The 22789-nt window shown below is 37.2% G+C and overlaps 1 protein-coding gene across 7 annotated transcripts in view; it reads right to left on the minus strand.

Moving 5' to 3' along the window:
* Positions 1 to 22789, minus strand: part of GAS2 (growth arrest specific 2) — a 92295-nt gene that overhangs the window by 11417 nt on the left and 58089 nt on the right. The window contains exon 8 of one of the 7 annotated variants that reach the window (XM_066997458.1): positions 22 to 50. The exons of the other annotated variants lie outside the window; for them this stretch is intronic. Within the exon in view, the coding sequence (XP_066853559.1) occupies positions 22 to 50 (29 nt within the window). The remainder of the gene's footprint in view (positions 1 to 21; positions 51 to 22789) is intronic. 7 annotated transcript variants of the gene reach the window in all.

A 22789-nucleotide genomic window follows, 5' to 3' on the forward strand; every position in this document is an offset into this window, starting at 1 on the left:
CCATTCTATTATAAAAGATACCTGGAATCCATGAAATGGCATCTCAGCTTCTGCAAAAGAAATAATCAAGTGAGAAAACTGGAGTTTTTCCTCTTTCACATTGTGGAAATGCAGCTTTCCCCTTCTATTTATTCTTGGCAAGGAGTTAAGCCGATACGGTCAGTATAATGGCACAAAACACTACTGCATGTGGCTGGAAACTAATGAAGCAAATTGCTTGTTCCACTGGTTCAGCTCTGGATTGAATATACACACAGGGAGCCAGTCTTGTTTGCAAAGCTCTAGATAGTAACAGAACAAGAGTTTAGCCAATTTTCATATACCTGAAAAGGCCAGGAATTGGTTCAGAAGTTGAAACCACAACCATGGAAATCCTGAATGGCATAGACAGCTAAGTTGCACGGCCTCCAATGAGCTCTGGAGGTTAAGTAAAAGGCAAAGTTGCATAAAACATTTTTACAAAAAAAAAAAAAAAAAGAAAAAAGAAAAGAGAAAAATTTTGATGACACTGGTGGAGGTCAAATTAAAGTATTGCCTGTAGAACAAACGTTGCACGTAATGAAGCATATTTCTGTTTTCAAAGTATAACAGACTTGCTCCAAGTATGCCTGACTAACTGAAACCAAGATACATTTTTGCATGTGCACTGATACAAGTAACATGCGGGTTTGGACATTTGGGATTCTCATTCTTGATTAAACTTTCCCTCAAACTTTACTTTTTATTTCTGTCTGACACAATTTTATAGAATTTGGGAATAGTATGCGTTTGGTGTCTAATTAACACTAGACCTTGGCTGCTGTTTGAAAAAGAATCCTGCGTAGGCGAGCACTTTGTGTGTGAGAAATGACTCAGATGCAGATAGAAGTAAACACACTTGTTTATTCATTAAAAGACAAGTGAATTTCTGACAAGTGGAAGCTTTTCTTTCTTGGGCAAGGAGCAGTAACGTTGTGGAGAATTAATTAGTTGCGGTAGTCATGTTCAGAATGGCATTTGGAGGTGAAGGGACTGTGCACTTCCAAGCCCCTGCACCTGGTTGATTATGAAGGCAATGATGTCAACAGTTTCTTACTGCTTCCCCTCCAGACTTTTATGTGGGGGCCAACCACAAAGCAGACCTATTTCCTATCAACTGAAATGTGGGACGTTTAAAAGAAATCTAGCTGCTTCCAGCTAGAGAACTGACTCATAACATCTATTTTATGCAACGTTCAGGAGAAGAGACGATACGGCAAACATTAAATATGGAAGAAGAAATCAGGCAGAGTTTATGAGATTAAGTGAAAAAAAAAAAAAGTACAAACTGGCAAATGCTGTCTCTGGATGCAGACATGGAAAACCAGATGCGCTAAGATCAAACAAGGGGGGAGTGGAAGACTGTCAAAAAAACATTTCAAAAACATAAGCATGACGCTGCCAAAATAAATCTACGAGTGACTGATTAAAAAGAAGAAAAAGTCTACTTTTACCTTTGAATCAAAAATACTTTTGATTCCTCTTAATTGTAGATAGCTGATGTTTCTGTTCTGTAGATGCAGATAGCTACACATTTTGAGTCTTGCAAAGTCTCTCTTGAAAACAAATAGCTAAGGGGACAATTTGTTTTCACTTCCTCAATCTAAGTAAGTTCTTACCCCTCAAGGAATACCACTGTAATCACATATTGGAGCAGCGAGATACTACTCAGAATGAGTTTCTAATAAGAAATAAAAATACGAGCTAGGCTCATAAGCAGTGCACGAATTTAAAACAGAAACCTCTATAAATACAAAAGGAATTAATTTTACCCAGACTATTAAGATTCTCCAATTTTACATTCCATTCAGTATATTAAGTCATTTACACAGTGTGAATACACATTCATGCACAGAGTGATTATCAGTTTAGATTTTGCCACTGAATTTAGTGAATCTAGGATTACACCATGCAAATGTGCGTGGGTAGCTTGTGAACACACTCGTGTTACAGCATTGCAGAAGTACATGAAAATGTTCTTTTGAACCCTAAAGTGCCATCTGTTTTCTAGCTATTTTCTCAAGACTCGTTCTGTCTCTCCTAATTTCTGAATAACAGCCTCAAAAAAGCCAAATAAAATAAAATAATTCCTGCAAGCTGATAATAATGATAATTAAAAAGCTTCTTCTACAGACTTCTCAATGCCTGCCCATGGAAGTGATGTGCATATGGTAAGTGACACAGACACGTTACAAGTCTAGAAGATTGATTTGAATTATCACGTACATCCAACTGCAGCAACCTTTACAGTACTCTAACTCTGCTTGGAACGCTTAACATTTCAAATTGCTTCAAACAGCTACTTTGCTGTACTTTATGCAAGATTAATGCAGAAACTGGAGGTAAAATGTTTGATTTGATTCCTTCATTGGGCAACCCTATCCTCAGAGATATCAATACAGCACACCCAGCAATAACTTTCCTGTAGCTGTGACCTTTGTAATATTTGTCATGGAAGTGACCGTAGGCTATTTTTCCCAAAGCACTGCTTTACTCAGTGGACAAGACAAGATTCACAGTCAGAAACCCAGACTTCTACAGATAGTAAGCCTATAAGGATCCTTTCAGAAGCAATATTACAGCAGGAGCACGTGCTAAGTACTGAAAAACACCCAAGTGGAAGGTGGTTTCTCACAGGTGTGGAGGAAACAGAAGGAAAATTTCATTATAAATCATTTGCTCCACAAAGGCATATGACAATCAGATTTGTTGTGGAGACTGGAAATTCCTTGTGCAGACAACATCTGAGTAAAGTATCTGAACATTTTTATTTTTGCTGAAAGAAAGCTTTCAGTATCTGTAATTCTATTTTACCTATCACACAGAACTACTGATATAAAGTGTTCATGAACACTAACAACTCAGAGCCAGGGGGTGAAATCTGTTATCTTAATTCAATCAATGTTAGGTTGAGTTGCATTTCAAATGGACTTCGATTTGCTAGAGACTATTTTCAACCACCAGCATCTAGAAGAAGTCCATACAACTCCCCATAACTTGGGTCCCCTAATTCCCTTCCTGTTTGAATGTCTGGATTTTCTTCCAGTTGAAACCATCCAGTGTTGAAAAATAATATGCCCATCTTTCACTTCCTCTTGAAAACAAGATGCTGCCAGCTTCCTTAGTGGTAAGAATCATGACCCATAAGTGTTAAAATTCTGTTTAAGGTATTACCCAGCATTCAATAATAATTTCAATTGAGATAGGTATGCTGATGTTCTCAAGTTGACTGTTAGTATTTCAGTTTAATGTGTTAAGCCCGAAGTCATAATATTTTGGAAGGAAAAACCCAAACCACAAACCCCAACATGAAAACAAAATCCCAGTACCTGGTGATTTTAAACATCTCTTCTTGGTGACTTTCTGAGCTGCTACAGACCTCATATGCAAACAGTTCAGTAAGCCAGTAAGGATCAAGGACTGGGTACGTGATTGGTCATTTTTCAGGTTTATATGACTGACCTTCTCCACAACCTTGAGAAATTAAGTCCATTAACACATGCTTTTTTCTCTTACTACACATCCATTTATTTCATCCAATCTGATCATCTGAAAATCTGAACAGAATCAGCTTTTAGTATGAGTTTTTATGGTGCCAGCAGTTTTTACAGTGGCTAGCATGACAGACCTGATTTTTGCCCTGCAGACTCCACTGCAGAATAAAATGAGAACACAAAATGTTAATGAAATTAGGAAACAGAACTGTCCCATTTTCTTATATTGCAAACAGAAGTTTTGTAAGAATATCACCACTCCTTCCTAACATTTAAACAAGCAGATGTATAACAACAATTTATTCAGAATTCTCAGATTTTATTTCTAAGTTATATCTGAGTCTAACCTTTTAATCCTCTTTTCTTTTATAATGGAAGAGCTACTTTTCAGAGCTGTACATCCCGTGCTACAAAAATAACATGACTTATAATAGAAACTGTTGTTGTCTGGAGCAGCAATAAGCCATGCACAAGATGAAGTCACTTTCAGGATAGCATCTTAGTCACAAGATTTAAAACCTAGTCAGCAACGGGAAGGTATGATAGCATTAGCTATTGCTTACACAAAGAAAAAACATGATGACTAAGTATGGGATCACACTCATCTGTTCATTAATGAGTCTCTCAAAGGCATCACTCTTACATGTTTCTGAGTAATAAATTAAAAATGAGATTCCTGGAGTCAATTGTTCTCAGTTGTTTAGCATGGCCTATTAAAAGAAAAATACTTACACATCAGGTTTGCAATTATAAAGAAAATCACAAGGAGGCAGACAAATACCATAATCAAGTTCAGAATCAGTGAGGATCTCACAAAGGATAGTTAAAACTTCTTCACTTGCTTGCATAATGAAAGTAAAGGAAAACAAATAATTTCCAGACACTGAAATATTAAAAGAAACTGAATGCCATGTATTTTATGTTAGCAGACCGATCTTTGGAAAGAACTTAAAAATATTTGACACAGTAGCAGTCTTCTGCACTGATCAGCATAACAGGCACCTTGGCTTTAGATAATTTTCATCAGCCTATGAGCCCACTTGGTATTAGTAGCCTCCTTGTTTGGCATGATGCTATGAAGTAAGCTAAAGGAAAGACAACAGCCTGAGGTGTTTTGATAGACTCAAGAAAGGAGGTGGTGGAAACACATCCTCTATCTTAGCTCTGAGATAGAGACCACAAAGATTGTATACTTCCAGGATGGAAAAGAGGATAGCATTTCTATCTCGTGACTGGAAACACAGGAAAAACTAGTCTCTGGATTTAAACCAGAATACAGAGCTATTGTTTCCAGTACAGGCATCTGAAAGGATATTCATGTCCCTATTTTCAGTTTCCATTCAAGTTTACCTTTAGCTCAAAGAAATTTTTGGAAAAAAAAAAAAAAAAAAAAGAAAAAAAGATTACTTCTCTCTTCCTATATCCACAATCTGAATTATCTCACAAGTGCCAATCACCACAGCAGAACCGTTGTACTAGAACATGAAGCAGATGCCAACAGCTCCTGCTGTGTATCTGGCTTCATCCACCATGAGAAGCTCGCTGCTGTACCAATGGATGTTCTCACAACCCCAATGTCTGCTTCTGCCTCTAGCAACATCTCTGCATCGCATCCAGTCTTGAGGTATTGAGGTGACATTGCCTTGGAAATGTACATAGGAAGTTATTTCATTATATCATTTCCTAGGAAAGCAGCGATAACACTCAAAAACAGCCAACCAAACAAATAAAAAATCTACAAAGCACTCTGCAGTGAGGGCCCCAGAAAAAGAATACCAATAAGATATGCATTTTTTCCTGGAAATTCACAGAATATACATGTTCAAATGTGGAAATTCCCTTTTTTTTTTTTAATGAAAAATTCAATAATACTTTTATTACTCAGACTTCTTAACTCTTCATGGCATTACCTTCAGGGATGGTAGAGGCATGGGGTATCTGACACAACTCATAGCAATAAGTAATATACAACAGCTATGATACCATTTCACTTCCTCAAATTTATGTGAGAGATCTAGGTTTTATTATAAGTTCTCATACACATCTCTTGCATGACCTTTAGCAAGTAAATATACTTGAATTCTATGCTTCGAGTCCCTAGGCTGAGCGTAACAACTTATTTCTTCTGTGTACTAAATTGCAAGTGATTCAAAGATATGGCATCTGAATATATACAGATAAAATGTCTCTGTCCGAAACTGGAGTTTCTAATAACTGCTGTAAACCAGTCAACACAGGGGAGCTGTAACAGAAACTAAAAACAGTTTCAACATTTGCAGGTAACACATGCATTATTATAGAATAATATAATGCTTGGGTTGGGAGCAACACTTAAGGATCAATTAATTCCAACCCCCTGCCATGGACAGGGACACCTCCCACCAGACCAGGTTGGTCAGAGCCCCATCCAACCTGGCCTTGAACACCTCCAGGGATGGGGCATCCACAGCTTCTCTGGGCAGCCTGTATCAGTGCCTCACCATCCTCATAGGAAAGAGTGGCTCCTTACTGAAAGTTTTCAGATGAAACTGGACTGTGCTTATAGATATCTAGTTGCCCACGTCTCCAAAGATGCAGCAACTATAGAGCACGATTTCAGTATACACTCAGACCCTGTCTCTCTGTGACAGCTACTTATAATTAAAAAAAATCACACAGACAAACAAAAACCCCACAAAACTGTAACAACAACAACAAAAAATAGCCTTGGAACAACAAAACACAATGCTTTTCAGTGATGGTGGTTCTGAAGTTTACTAAAGCAATGGAAGCCTCAGCCATGTCACTTACACTGGCCTGGGGATATCGTGTCAAAAAACAGAAGTGATTCAAGAAGAGCTGTAATACGCTTACAATGCATTTATTCCTGTGCCAAAGAACTAATGTTCATTTAAAAAGCTTTTAAAAGCAATACAATATGCCATGCAGATATAAAGCCATTTGTCCTTGGTTGCTTAGTGATCCTAGAAGAGAGATGTAAAGAAATTCATGGGGCCTTTATTCCGACTAATTCAAAAGGTTACATGTAATTGTCTGGTCCTATCATTAAATACACTTAACAATATGCTCTGTTAGAAGGATACTATTCCTTTATACTCCTCTCTATGAAAAAGACTCATTAAAGTGTAGCTACATTGAAGATATTGCTTTCAAAATCTCTTCTAATGGCAACAAGAATTAGTAAACACCACCAGGTACTTGCATCACATTTAAGGGTAGGTTACATTGCAATTATTTAACCCATCCATGTTTCCTCCATCTTTCCTCTATAGGGTGCTTTTTTTCTTCACTTTCCATAACCTATAGCTTTAGGGAAGTCTGTTCTCTGCATTACAGGCAAGAAAATTTGAAAGCTGCCAAATAATGGAATTGCAGAGGAACAAGTACAGAAATGGATAAGGGTGCAAGCCTTCTCTTTATGAGCGCCCCTGGCAATCCAGTACTCCAAAAGGACAAGGAGAAGAATACAGGGAATAGTTCTTGTCACAGTCTCTTCACACTGTGATGCCAGAATATTCCTCATATAGGTGCAATATCATTTTATTACCAGTGCAGCAGGGACAATTGCTTAACATTTACCCTAAGGTGAAAGCCTGTGTGTGAATACTCATGGAGCAGCTGACATACAGCTAACTCACACCCTAAAAGTACTAGGTTAAAGGTTGGACTCGATGAGCTTAGAAGTCTTTTCCAACCCAAATGATTCTATGATTTGTGCAAAAGTCTCAGTGGCACAATCTCGCTCTATAGACATGTAAATAATTCCTAATATACTGAAAAAGATCTATTCTGACGCTCTTCCAAGAAGTTCTGATTCACAAAGAGAAGCCTTGGCCTCCGATTGCTTCCCCCCATGGTGTAGTGTAGCAGGAGCTGTAATCCCATCTCCTCCCACTCATGCTCTCTCTCATGGGAACATTTCTGCCACCTCCTTCCTTCGATGAGTGGCAGGAACGCACTACATTGCATTAAGCACCCTACACTTAATAATTATCACAAGGAAACTTTGCATAATTACTCTGGGCTCCAGACCGATAACATTCTTGCCTCATCCAGTCTATGTCATGCATATAAAGAAGGGTACATGAACAGAAGAACAAAGAATGGACAGAACACTTAAGAAGATGACTCTCTTCAAATTTGTACAGCTCCCCCTCTACAGCTCCATTCAACCAGGCATCCTTTTCCTCTTTTGAAAACATTCCTTCCAAGATTGATAAACCTGCTAGGCAGAGTATGGTTAAATAAAGAACATGTGCTGACCAACATTTAAGATTAAAGGTCATGACAGGCAGATAACTGTATTCTGTATTTCCTCTATTATTTGTCATGTTGCAAGTGATCAGATAGTAGTTAACAACTGATATTTAACAGTACTTAATTATACTGAATATTAGGGTAATTTACACTTATTTTAGCAGCTGTTAAATTAATTTCAGTCCTTTTTTTTTTTTTTTTTTTTTTTTTTTTTTTTTACGTATCACAGAATCACAGAATTGTAGGGGTTGGAAGGGACCTCAAGAGATCATCGGGTCCAGCCCCCCTGCCAAAGCAGGTTCCCTAGAGCAAACTGCACAGGCAGGCATCCAGATGGGTCTTGAATATCTACAGAGAGAGACTCCAAAACCTCCCTGGGCAGCCTGTTCCAGTGCTCCGTCACCCTCACCATGAAGAAGTTCTTTCACATGTTGGTGCAGAACTTCCTGTGTTCCATTTTGTGGCCATTACCCTGTGTCCTGTCCCCACAAATCAGTGAAAAGAGGTTGGCCATATCTCTTTGTCTCCCACACTTCAGGTATTTATAAATATTAATAAGATCCCCTCTCAGTCTTCTCTTCTCCAGGCTGAACAGACCCAGGTCTCTCAGCCTTTCCTCATAGGGAAGATGCTCCAGGCCCCGTATCATCTTTGTGGCCCTCCGTTGGACTCTTTCCAGGAGATTCCTGTCTTTTTTGTACCGGGGAGCCCAGAACTGGACACAGTCCTCCAGGTGAGGCCTGACTAGGGGAGAGTAGAGGGGGAGGATCACCTCCCTTGACCTGCTGGCCACACTCCTTTTAATGCACGCCAGGATCCCATTGGCCCTCTTGGCCACCAGGGCACACTGCTGGCTCATGGTCAACCTGTCATCCACCAGGACCCCCAGGTCCTTCTCCTCAGAACTCCTCTCCAGCAGGTCACACCCCAGTCTGTACGGTTGTTCCTTCCCAGGTGCAGGACTCTACACTTGCTCTTATTAAACCTCATTTGGTTTCTTCCTGCCCATCTCTCCAGCCTGTCCAGGTCTCGCTGAATGGCAGCACAGCCTTCTGGTGTGTCAGCCATTCCTCCCAGCTTTGCGTCATCGGCGTACTTGCTGAGGGCGGACACTATTCCCTCATCAAGGTCGTCGATGAAGATGTTGAACAGGACCGGAACCAGCACCGACCCCTGGGGAACACCACTAGTCACAGGTGTGACTATATATGCAGCAATTATCTTAGAAAAATACACTATTTGTATCTCTTCCACTTTTTTTCCACACTATTTATGCTTCTTAGCCCTGAGTGCCAGAGGATCTCTGCACTATAATTATCAGATGTACCTCATCCAAATGCCAATTCATAAAAATGGATCCTTATCTCATTTAGTAACACAGTGTTCTCACTGTTTTCAAATTCCAGCTCAATTTCTTTTCAGATTGCAATAGGCCTTTACTTATGTGGTACAGTCAAAATACAAACATTTTCTAGTTATATGTATGTTGGAATTAAATAACACAACAAGAGAATAACATTACCTAGAGGAGAGAAAGCTAAGATCCCCAGTGGTAAGTACACTGCCAACTCTATTCTGCAGTCTAATTGTTTACATTGACCTATCACTGGAAGTGTCACAACTATAGGTTTTGTGGGAAAATTATCTCAAAGAACAATCTTTTGGTTACTGGCACCTATAACTGAGACAAGAGGCTTACAATTAAAATATGTGCAAGCTGAGAATATTAAGATAACATTCCAACAATCGCCACTGGCTGATTTTATTTAGAAGAACCATCACGACTCTGTAAGATGCTCAAGAAAACCAGTGCAAGGCCCAAGGAGACAAGATACTGGTTGGCCACCTATAGAATAACTCAGATTCCTTCTGTTTTATGATTTTTAGTTATGCTAGAAATCTTAGTCCATGTGCTATTAGATAAGATCCAACAGACAAAGAACACAAAAGTTTCAAGATTTCTATTCCATCTTTATATAGAACAGTTTAGGACAACACCAGAAGTATGAAACCAATCACAGATGTGACCAAGTAAAACGCAGAGATGTGGAAACTGCCTCTCACTTCCATTCCTGTTTTTTAAATCAATACAACTGCATGCACAACCAAGAAAATTACATTTGGAAAGTATCTAGAAACAGATTAGTTTATCAGATCTTTCTTGAATTAAATCTAGAGATTATTCTTTTAAACGAACAGGCCTGAAATAAATTTGTTTAACTCCGTGGGTTTCACTAAAGCACCTTCTAATTTACAACTGGGGCAAATGAGGGGAAAACTAGTGTATCCTAAGTTCAATAATGTTTATATTTAGGCTTAATTTCCTTTAAATAGTACTAAGCATCCTCTCAAAGTTTTCAAAGTGATGTCAGTGTGAATCTATGGGGTATGATGTTACAATGTTGGAATGAAATTATGTCAGTTCAAGTCTATGAAACCAACATTGTAAGTAACGAACTGAATCTATACTAACGTGTAAAAAATTGTTAAATCAGTTTGAATGGAATACGTAACTCAGAATAAAATTAAGATATTATGGACCAGAAATGAATAATCTGAGACCGCAATCATCAGTCTTGACTGTAGACACTGAGAAGATTTGGTCAAGCGCAATCTGTAGTATAATATCTAAATTCAAGTCCACCATAGTTCAAGTGATTCCAGCTTGCATTGGAAGTGTTTGGTCCAAATTTAGTGGGACCACAAGTAAACCTAGAAAATTATGTACTGTGTACAACAAACTAGAGAACAGTACAAATGGTTGGAGAATGTTAGCTTGAATGTTATGTGGAAAAAATCTCCTCCTAATACCAGGTGAAAGCAGGAAACCCACATCTAGTTACTCTCTTATCTTTAAAAAACAGTCATCCAAATGCAAGTCAGAGGTAATTTAGTTGCATTGGTGAGCACAAGTTAACATATAGCAACATGGCTGAATTATTTTTTGCTGGTACCAACTTTTCTTGCTCTTTTTTCTTTTCTTTCTAGGATCAGACTAGCACTTGTACTCATGTTGATTCCAAGTTCCAAAGCATTTGATCTGAGAATGGGTTTTCCATGCTGCAGAGAAATGAAGGATCTGCATTTCAACTTAAAAAAGGTATTGATTTTACATACGGAGGCTGACTATTTCATTTCACACACAACTACTTTGTCAGTCATTATGTCCATTTTTGGACCTGCTTACCAGCACCCTGTATGTAATGTTACACTATCACTCCAGCACTACAGAACATAAATGAACATACAAAGTACAATGATTTCAGTTTTCATGGACCTGAACAAATCGTTCTCATGTTCTAACCTGTACAAGTCTGAATCAGAGTTTCTGTCTTTCAACCAGGCATATTTTTTCAGCTGACTGTCTAACTACAAGTCAAACTGAGCTGAAATCAGTCTCATCTAGTTTGATGTATAACATTTTTTTTAAATTGTTTTGACACAAGATAATACAGTTTACGTGGATATGAAACTGGCAAGGTTTGGTAAATTTGGGTGATAAAAGAGAAAATTCTGATGTTTCTGTTCTCTTCATGCCTGCTTTGCACATTTGATATTAACTTTGTGCCTAACCCTCACTTTTCCATGGGAAGGATCCAGGAAAAATCATGGTAATACTATCACTTTTGTTGTGCAGAATTCCAAGTTTATCTTTGGAATGCGTTCTAAGACAGTTTACTGTACAATGTTTTTGTTGCACTCGTGAGTGGCTGACCAGGGGCCAAGCCTGATATCCATTTAAGTGCTGAAAGTGCTACCAAAAAAAAAGCCACTTCCTTGGTGTAGAAGTAAAGATAAAGAACTAATGGGGTCAAGGGGAGAAGCAATCAGACAAACGGCATACACATTTTTCATGCAGTGCACTATTCTTTGGAATATTTAACGATTTTAGGACTCCGATAACTCTCTTGACACAGGAATGAATTATCTAAATTTAGCATTAGTAATATAATTTAGCTTAGTTTTGATAGACGCCAGCTGTAACCTGACGGGACTTATATTTAGTCACATGGAAATCCCCTGTTGTATATATTCTAGCATGTTGGATCTCTTTGCACTCATCGGTTTTATATCTTTCCGCAAATACCAGAAGAAAGATCTTTTCAGGTTCTGGCAAAGATCTTGGAATGGGAAAATGTACTAGTTGCCAAAAAGGTACTGATTATTGTAACAGAGTATCCTGGAGTTTCTATCCTTTTCCTTTTAATATATAAACTTGATTCTGATTTAGAGCTGACTCTCCTGACAGAGGTGTTTTCCTCTGTGCTAATTTGTGCACAGCTTGACTTTGAGTAACTCCATTGTCTTACAGTACATAAGCCCCTTTTCAGGTACTCAGAAGCACAAACAATTTTTTTTTTTCATCATTTACTCCTGTGTTGCAGGAGATAGAGTGGGCAAACAGAGGGAGAAAGAAACAGCATTCTATTGCATGCATGCTTTTTAACCATGATTTCTCTGGGTAGCAACATATCTTCCTACCAAACAAAATAAATACCTTCAGACAAATCTAGTATGCCCTTATTTCCTTGCATACTTGATCCTGACATTCCATTTCCTTCAGGTAAGTACTTTTTGTTTAATAGATCAGCATAATTGTTTTTTTTTCCACATTATTATGTGAATTATTATTATATATTTCACAAACTATTTCACAGTCTAAACATAGGTAAGGCTAGCTACAAATTGCATAACTGCAACTACTGTTCTGGAGGTCTGAAAAATCTTAGTTCAGTCTATAGGTCTGTTAAATTTTGAAAGTCTTACTGTATCTTAGTATGGCCCACTAGTCCACTCAGAAAACAAATTAGTATAAAACTGTGTATAATCTAAGCATCAAGCGTGACTGTTCTTGACTTCTTGAAAGCATGTACTGAAATTCTACAAACGTAACTTGTTAAAATTAAACATTGCAAGTGAATTAGTGCTTCCTTTCAAATGAAATATTATATGCCAAATTCTTCAAGTCCAGATTCCTGAAAGAAATACATTGCCACTGCGTGACAATTTAGATGGTGACTAAGATCATTCCATGTGTACTGTGGAATTTGATGCATCCATGTAGTAGCAATGAACTCATATCATTCAAGCTCTATCTCATATCTGCTTGAAAACACATCACATTGGCATCTTACAAACAAAAAAAAAAATCAGGTCATATTTCAAGGGTGCTATTTGTGAGAAGTCAGTTTCCAAACTGGCACTGGGCAGATGAATTTCTACCAATTTCTTGTGTACAAATATTTGTTTTCACAGTGTCCCTCACACATACTATTTTAATTGATTTTTTTCACTATAATGCATACGTTCTGCAAAACAGTTTGGCTAGATTTGGAAATAGCACATAGACAATAAATATTTGCAATTCAGTGCCAAAACCCAGAATAATTAATCAACTTCCCTTTTTACATTTGCAACATCTAAAAGGCACAGCCATCCCTTTTAATTCTCCCTGGGCGTCTAACAAAGACTTAGATAATACACACCCCAAAATGGTATGAAAAGCAGACTGAATATCACTAACTTGAATAGTTTAAAAATATCTAAAAATATCTCTATTACCAAAGTGATAGAGAAAAATAATAATCGAAATATGAGATTTCATAGATTGCTGTTTAAGGTGGGGATTTGGCAGCGTCAGCTGCCATACTCAGATCAGACAATATATTTAATTTATCCTTGGGGTTCAACTCCAAAGAAGATGCTGACCGCCCTAGGTGGAGTAGTAAAAGCTGGACTCAACTTACTTGAAGCCACAGACATTCTGTGGACCAGTTAGGGCAGTAAGTATGCCTTTGGGATGGGTAAAGAGCATTTCTCAGAATGGAAATATCTATCAACTTGGCAGATTGGGGATTGACTAATAAATAAATAAATAAATAAATTTACGGTAAACATTGGAAAAGGACTGATGAATCTGAAGCATCAAGAAAAATCAGGGGAGTATTTCTAGATTTGAACTTGTCTTCTTTACCTTACAAAGTTCAAAACTGAACCTGCAGGCCTACAGACTTCGCCACCACCAAAGCACAGCATGGAATGGAAACATATGATCACCCAGCTGACACAGGAATTAAACCTGGAAGAACATATAAGCATGCACATTGTAAATGAAGCTGCAGTCTAACATGCAATTCCGGCTCAGTGTCTGCCTTATACTTTGATCTGAACTGCAGTAATTGCTCAGTTTGTTATTAGGTTAACCTTGAAAATATAAAGTAATTGTTAGGATAAGACTGTTAGTTTTAATTTCTATATGGTGATAAATAACCCCAAACAGAAAACTTAGATAGAGACAAAGTTACAGAGGTCTTTCCATTAGACTAGCACCCATAATGCTAAGCATCAGTTCTGAGAAATTCTTCCCAGATCATTTGCAGCACAAAACAGCTTCCAGGCAGGTAGTATGAATTTTTAACAGCTAAGAAACATGAATGAGCTCCTCTTATGAAAATGATAGTGTAAAAATTAAGGATTTCTATTATTTTAAACCAACATCATCTCTCATCATCAGTATAGTCTTATTTCTATATTGGATTTTTTACTTCATTACTAGCAAAATGGGGATATTATGTAACAATTCCTGAAGTATTAAATGTCAATATATTAATCTTCACTAGAATCTGCAAAAAATTACTTGATGGCTTTAAGCCAAATAGAGCCAGACTCTTGGCTTCACAGAAGAATTCACTGACAAACATCTTATGCAGATATAACTACATTGCCAGACCTGGATCAAATACTTGATCTCCACATTTCCTACAGCAAATATTTCATACCACTGACACCCTTTTACACAGTATAAAGCTTTGAGCTTGAAGGTATCTCATCTGGCTTAACCCTCAGGCCAGCTTTTTGGACAAAATTGAAACCACAGTAGAGAAAAGACAGAGTTGAAGAAGCATATTCAAGCCTAGTCAGTACGTCATGGACATTTTGCAATGCTTTTCACTAACTGAAACAAGGGACATTGAATGAAAGGTCTTTCCCCTATTATTCTACACATACTCAAGTGCTCTTAACCTACCAGCAAGTTTACTCATCGTTTCTAGCCTTCCTATACTGATAAGATTTTTTCAACCTCTGAGAACCAACCTAACTCTACAGAGAGAATTTTTTTTTCAAAACACTGTTTGCAAGGGAAATACCTAAGTCATGACTAAATAATTAAATTACATCAGATCAAGAACAAAACAAAATCAATGGACACCTAAGCCCTCTTTTCTGTTACTTTTTCTTAATTGGAAAATGCGTTCTACAGTTAGGCCAGTAACACGGTATCCCTATATAAGGTATCTACACTACACCTGAATCTTTAAGGTAATAAAACACAAATATCAATACATGCAGACCAAGCTTTCATTGACTCCTTCACAAATAAGGGCTTATACTCAGAATTGTCTTATGTAGGACTTTCTACAGGATATTTTAAAAATACTATATTTGATTTAAAGAAAAACAAACAAACAAAAAAAACCACACACAACAAAAACACTACCACCAGGAACAGACCAAAGAGCGAAAGAAGGGAGACTCAAGAACAATGTACACTTTCACTACGAAAATGCCATGATATCATTCTTTGGCTTGCTAATATATATACTTGGAGAGACTGAGGGGGCTGGGGGGGAGGGGGCAGGAACAGAAACAGGGTTCTTTGTGTCTTTATGAAATGCCAATGACTCCTTCTCCCTCTTGCCCCTCAGTAAATCATAGGGAAGCAGTTAAGTAACATGAACCAAGAAATTAGCACAAACAGCGTAGTCATTTCTGAAAAACTGGCTTCACTAAAATGCCAGGCTGTCATTTTACCTGATTTATGTGACTTTGGTTAGAAGAATTCTAAACACCACTGTAATTTTAAACCTTAGACACACCAGCATATTGATGATATTTAAAATAAATCCTTTTTGCAAAGAAGGCTTTTTAGGCCAGCATTCTCCTTACACTCCTTGTAATAGACTTCTGTGTTTTAACACATATACAGAGAAGAAATCACAATAGTAACTATTGCTTGACACTACAGGGGGGATTTCTGGTTTGGAGTTTATTTTCAGGCATTAATTTTACTTCCCATGTGCAGATCTGATTGGCCTCCATCTTGCCAAAAGAGAAATACCAGTTAGGTTGACTTCCAATGTCTTCCACTGAAAGCATTATGTTACAGCAGGACAGTAACAGCATGATAAAAATGTGTGTCTAAAAAAATATATTTTAAACAGAAATTTTTACTAGGTCATCTTCTAGTGCAACATGTAAAATAACGTGAATGGAAGGGGGATAAGGCAACTGCCTGTTACTAAGAGGAAAGGCCTCAGCCACACTCCGGCCTGCTTGCAGAGGCAGATGGTAGGCCTTGGTAGCACACCTGAGCCACTTGCACCACACACATCTACTTAAAACTATTGCTGCTCTAATGGAAAGTTTCCAAACCGTGTCTGGGATCAAGGCTGAAATTCAGATGTGTAGAGATCAATGCCTTTGCTTGGGATCACCTCTGGTACCTCTGTCAGACCGAACAAAAATAAAAATCAGGGAAAGGGAAGGTTTCAGACTGGAGCCTGTTAGGGTTGAACACAGATGAGGTAGAAAATAGTTCCATTACGCAGGCAATTGAACAAAAAAAGTTACTTCCTTTATATTTAGAAAGTCTTTGAGATCGTTAAATCTTCCTTTAAATGAGATAGCAATTTGTTATGCTTATGCATTTGACAAATAGTTATAAATGAGTCTCTTTATAGGGAAATACTTGCTCTCAAGTTCACATGAATGTTTTTATATTTAAGATGATCACATGTTTAAGATTATATGAGAAAAGCCAGACTGTCAAAGGCTTTGTGTAGTAAATACATGAGAGGAAGCAGCCCCCCCCTCTTTTTTTTCTTATACTGTAATGTGATATAATTTATAATAAGATCTGCATGCAAATTGAAAATAAATAAATAAATAAATAAACATATATATAAAAGGACAATGTTCTCAGATTTCTAAGTACAAATAGGGTTTCATCTAGTTGTGTACACAAAAGGCTTGCTTTTGACAGCAAACGGGATCTAGACAGACCGAAGCACTTGCCAATAGGCAAAGGCATGACATTCAACAAAGGAATCGCATGTGCTTATCTAAATGGAGTGTTCGTAAAGTCTAAGTAAAAAATTCAGCATCTGTTGCCATGACTGAATTAGTAACTTGATCAAATACTACAATTTTAATGATTTTTTTTTTTTTTAATTATAAGTTAAATCACAGAATCACTTCAGTTGGAAAACACCTTCAAGATCATAAAGTCCAACCTTCAAACTCATTTCTGGCTTATTGAAAACAAGACATGCTATCACACTTCAAAGCAGTCAATCAAATGATGCTGATTTATGACTTGACTTGAGGAACAGTCTTCAGATATAATTGTACCTTTTTTTCTTTTTTTTTTTTAATATGAGATCTACAGAGTTTACTAATCTTAGCCAAAGAAAACATTTACTGTATTTAATACAGCACCAGATGCTTCTTGTTTTGCTGCCTTTCAAAAATTAATGACAAAAAAAAAAATAGAAGAGATGATCCCAAATTTCCATTAAAGAGTTAACAACCTTTTTTTTTTTAAAAAAAAAAATCTTTTAGATAATTTTTACACAGACTAGGTCTCAATGCAATGAGACCACAAAACAAGATGAAGATGGAAAAAAAAAAAAAGGTTATTAGTTAAAGAAATTTGTGTATTTGCCTTTTCACTCCCCATTCATAACATATTGGAAAACTTGTTTTCATATGCATATATAACTCAATAATATTGTTCATTTTTGCAAGACAGTCAGGAAAAAGCACTTCTGGATCTATGTAAAAAAATATTAAAAAAAAAAGTTGTTTTCAGGAAAGGTGAAATAATGGCACTGGGTACATATTTTAATATCCAAATAATCCATATCCAAATTTAGCTCCAAATTCCACCTTTGGAGAAGTGAGAATTTTTATCCTTTGGCTTCTATGGGCTGTGACTGACTTCAGTGTTTGTCTACCAGCTTATGTCTGTCTCCTTAAGTTGTCACTTTGTTTTGTAGCATTGGCAATAATTAATAAAGACTTCATAACGATGAAAGGGCAGTAATTATAGTATTTTTAATGTTCCATTGCTAAAAGAGTAAAGCTATTTAGAAAATAACTTCAGTGAGAATTTGTTAATTGATGTACAAAGTATACAAATGGATTTTGAGTCAAAAATGCTACTTCTAGTATCAAGAAAAAAAAAATCAAAAACACAGAAAATAAAGTTAGGCTCAAATGTTGGCCATGGTTAAGCACTTCCAGTTTCTCTTGATTTGAACAGGAGCCACAGAAGCATAATTTCGGTCCCTTGTGAACTGGGGTAGCCATTTGCTGCAACTACTTCCATTTCTGGCATAAAAAGAGGTTGCACGTTCAAGCAGAGAGTAAGACATAAGATTTAGAATCATAGAATCATAAAATATCCCGAGTTGGAAGGGACCCGTAAGGATCATCAAGTCCAACTCCTGGCACCCCACAGGTCTGTCCAAAAGTTTAGACCATGTGACTAAGAGAACAGTCCAAACACTTCTTAAATTCAGACAGGCTCGGTGCAGTGACTGCTTCACTGGGGAGCCTGTTCCAGTGTGCGACCACCCTCTCGGTGAAGAACCTCTTCCTGAAGTCCAGCCTAAACTTCCCCTGCCTCAGCTTAACACCATTCACACGGGTCCTATCACTGGTGTCTACGGAGAATAGGTCCCCTGCCCCTCTACTCCCACTCACAAGGAAGTTGTAGACTCCGATGAGGTCCCCCCTCAGCCTCCTCTTCTCCAGGCTGAACAGGCCCAGTGACCTCAGCCACTCCTCATATGTCTTCCCCTCTAGGCCCTTCACCATCTTCGTCGCCCTCCTCTGGACACTCTCCAACAGTTTAATGTCCTTTTTGTACTGTGGTGCCCAGAACTGCACACAGTACTTGAGGTGAGGCCACACCAGTGCAGAGCAGAGCAGGACAATCACTTCCCTTGACCAACTAGCGATGCCGTGCTTGATGCACCCCAGGATACGGTTGGCCCTCCTGGCTGCCAGGGCACACTGCTGGCTCATATTCAACTTGCTGTCAACCACAACCCCCAGATCGCTCTCTGCGGGGCTGCTCTCCAGCGTCTCGTCGCCCAGTCTGCACGTATAGCCAGGGTTGCCCCGTCCCAGGTGCAGGACCCGGCACTTGATTTTGTTAAACTTCATGGGGTTTGTTAAACTTCATGTGGTTAGTCCAGTGTCTGACAGTTACCCAGGGAGAACTAAGACCTACATTTTAATATGTTAATGTATTTTGATCATAAACTTTATGCTTAGCACAAACAGCTTGAATAGGAAATTTGTCATCATATAAGAACAAATATTATATATTTATAATCATATAATTATATTTATATATTTATAATCAAATTTGCAGGCATATGCCCTCAGTCTCTTTCCTTAATTTCCTTTTACTGTGAGCAAGATTTACCACAGTTTTTTGAAATATTAAATTAAGTTTATTAAGTTAATTAGTAAATATTAATACTGTTCTAAACTATTAACTGCAAAGTACATTTCAAATGAAAATATTAATTTTTAATGACATAAAATCTAAAAATCTGTTCTTAAGGAGAATTGTTCATTCTATGCAAACAGTATTATTACAATTGCATATATAAAATAGACATACTATATTTATCATGAGACTTTCATAGCCTTTGGCTTCTAGATAGGTTAATAAATAATTCAAGGACGTGACTATTATGGGTAAATGAAAGGCACCACAAAGGTTTATTCTTGATAAATACTTTTTTTAGCTTTTGAAAAAAGACTCAATTCCCATTGATCCATGCATTTGCAGCTCAAGTTGTTTTAAGTGTTTGAACATAACATCTTCAGACAGAATCTTAGGAAATAGCATCATTAAAAACAAAAAACTTCCCCCAAAATTTAAACTAAAAGAAAAATGTGAAATAGACAATGTATTTTTAAAAATTTTAGTCCAAGAAACATGTAATATAAAAAGCCATGTAATTCTGTAAATTGATTTACAATCCAGTTAATAAATGTAATAGAAATAGAGAAGTACTGTGTGTTCCTCACCATTAGAAAAAATGCTGTAGTCATCAAACCTAGGTGACATGAATACAGCACTCAGATTCTAAGAACAATATTCACTTTTGAGGAGGGGGAGGTAAAAAAAAAAAAAGAAGAAAAAGAAAACCGACACTCAGCATAGCCCCATGGTCATCATAGTCTCTTTAGTGGACATCTCACAACTTCTGCCAAAGCAAAAAAAAAAAAAATACATCCAGATGGAATACTGGTCGAAAAACTAATTGGTATACAAGCCATATTCTCATTAAAATACGACATTTTATATTTCACTGTGGTGAAGAGCATTTGGACAAATATCATTTTCTACTTTTCTATTGGTCAGAATTAGAAGCAGCATAGAGGACAAATCCATTGAACACAGGGGACAAAATACTGCTGCCCATATGGTAAAAACTACTTGACATGTATCTTGCATGTTGCCACTGAGGTGTGACAGAACTTAACTTTAAACTAAAATTATAAATTTCATAAGGATTTGGCATTTATAAAACACAGTAAACACAAACCGTTTTTAGCAAGCAAGACAGGCTTTACCTACATTTGCAGTAAAAAATGTGAACTCTATTTTTTCCAGTAGAATTATTAGCATTTATACTCTGGATACCTGAGTCTGTTCCCGTGATCTTGATTTAAAATACTGACGTGGCTCTAGTCCTATCTGATAAGAGATACAACAATTCAGATTGGACAGGAGCTCAGGAAGTCACCTAGTCTAACCCTCTGCTTAAAGCAGGGTCAGCTATAAGGTCAGATCAGGTAGCTTAGGGCTTTAACTAGTTGGCTTATAGAAAACACCATAGATGGTGACTGCACAACTCCCTTGGTCAACTTGTTTCCTGGCTTGACTATCCTCACGGGGAAAAGTTTTTACTTCAATCAGAAGAAATTGATTGCAATGCAATACGCTTTTGTAATCAATAGCATTTCCTGTGTGAGTAAAACTTTGCCATTAAATGAATAATTTAAGCTGCACACAAAGTGATACTGGATGCAACAGGAGGAAAAAACATTCATTTCACACTGATAAGAGAATGGCAAAGTAAAAGAAATAAAAAAGCCTATGTAACATTTTTGTTAAACCATGGCCAGTACAATTCGATTTAAAACCATCATCCCTACTCAATATATAAAGGCTAGGTGGAAATCCCCATGAAAGCTTCAAGTTCCTTAAGAACATTACCCTAAAGCTAAAGAATACTGCAAGAGATAAAAAATGCACTTTTATGTCTGAATCCTACATGTTCAATGAGAATTTCTAATGAACTGTGCAGAAACTTTGGTTTACTGACACCACATAAGCCTCACTTATTTTCATTTCTCTAAATGGTAGCATAAGTTACGTTGCAATATGCTGTAAAAGCATACTGTACACAATAGATACCTTAAAGATTCAGTTAATTTTTTAATTAGCATTGTCTACTACTTGTCTATAGCTATAGTGAAGAATATTAACTCTCACTCAGCTTGCAAATCATTGCAGCATAGTCCTATAAAAGTTAGATGTGCTTGCATTGACTGCATTAAGTAGTGTTCACATTACAGTAATACAAGATCCTTTTTACTTCAGCAAGGGAAGGCGAAAGGTTTATACAAGAGCATAGAAAACTCGGTGCTAACCTCGTTTAAGAGTAACGTTACAAATAGCTGCATCTCCAGTTCCAATATATCAGGATTACTAGCTTCCAGCTGTGAACACTAACTGCTGTCTCATCCTTAATGGAAAATGTATTGACAGCTGTTAAGTTCAAAATGGAATCTTACAAAAAGATTAATCTATGAAGCAGAAGCACAAGAAGTAAATAACTGAACAAAAAGGAAATACTTCCTCCTATTGCTTTCAATATAAACCTATGGATCGCAACCTGTAATTCTTAACAAAGAATTATAAAGAGTTTTTCATGTTGCAAAGTAATTTTTGTCTGTAAACTCATGGCTGAGTTGAGTAGCAGTCTATCTGTGCACTCAGATATGCAGATGGTGATCCAGTACCTTTTATATAAAAGGACAGTTGAGTCAGCAGAACATCTTCCCAAAAAGTGAAGGAAAATAGGAGAGGATTTATGTAATTTGCTCTATTTTTATATACTCAGCATTCTAGGGAGGAAAAAAAAACTGAAACAATGAGATCTATAACACTTCACATATTTATCTAGCTCAGTTACCCAGCTTTATTGAAAGTATTGAGAATTTTCTTATATAATTATTTGGTAACTAATTACTAATTAACAACTGAGAAGGTTGAAAGAATTCAGTGTTCACTTGCAAGAATAAGGATGAAACACAACAAATACTCAGGGAGGGTCAAGCTGTGGCATAGGAACTGGCACATGGTTTAAAAAAAAAAAAAAGTCCAAAAAAAAAGTCCACCCATCCACTGCGAGAACATCTCCAAACAAAACAGAAAAACAAAACAAAACAAAACACAAACAAACAAAACAACTTACATCTGGGTATAAATTAGGGCTGGACTTCAGACGTGACTTTCACAGCATCTCAAGCAGCTAACCTTGAGTTGACAATTAGTATGTTTGTCTAATAGCAGTAGAGGACTCGGATTCAAAGCTCAAAGAAGAGGCAAATGACTTTCACTGTCCTTGAAGTCCAGTGATCCTGATGAAGTCCTGATCCACCAATGCTTTTGACATCTTAAACACCACTGAAAGCTATCTGATATGGATAAAGCTCTAGGGAAGGAATTACTGTGCTAGAAAGATAAACTGTTGTGAAGATTAGAAGTGAGAGGGCCTTGGCAAAGCAGAAAAACTATTATAATCCTTCAAATAAGCAAGACAAAAGAGCCAAGTGCTGAAGAAATACCCAAACCCAAAAAGCACAGTTAGAGCTATGAATATGAATTACTTATTTGGTCTGGAAAAGCAGAAGGTGACTGAGTC

Source organism: Anser cygnoides, chromosome 5 (genome assembly GCF_040182565.1).
Source record: "Anser cygnoides isolate HZ-2024a breed goose chromosome 5, Taihu_goose_T2T_genome, whole genome shotgun sequence".
NCBI classification, from domain to species: domain Eukaryota; kingdom Metazoa; phylum Chordata; class Aves; order Anseriformes; family Anatidae; genus Anser; species Anser cygnoides.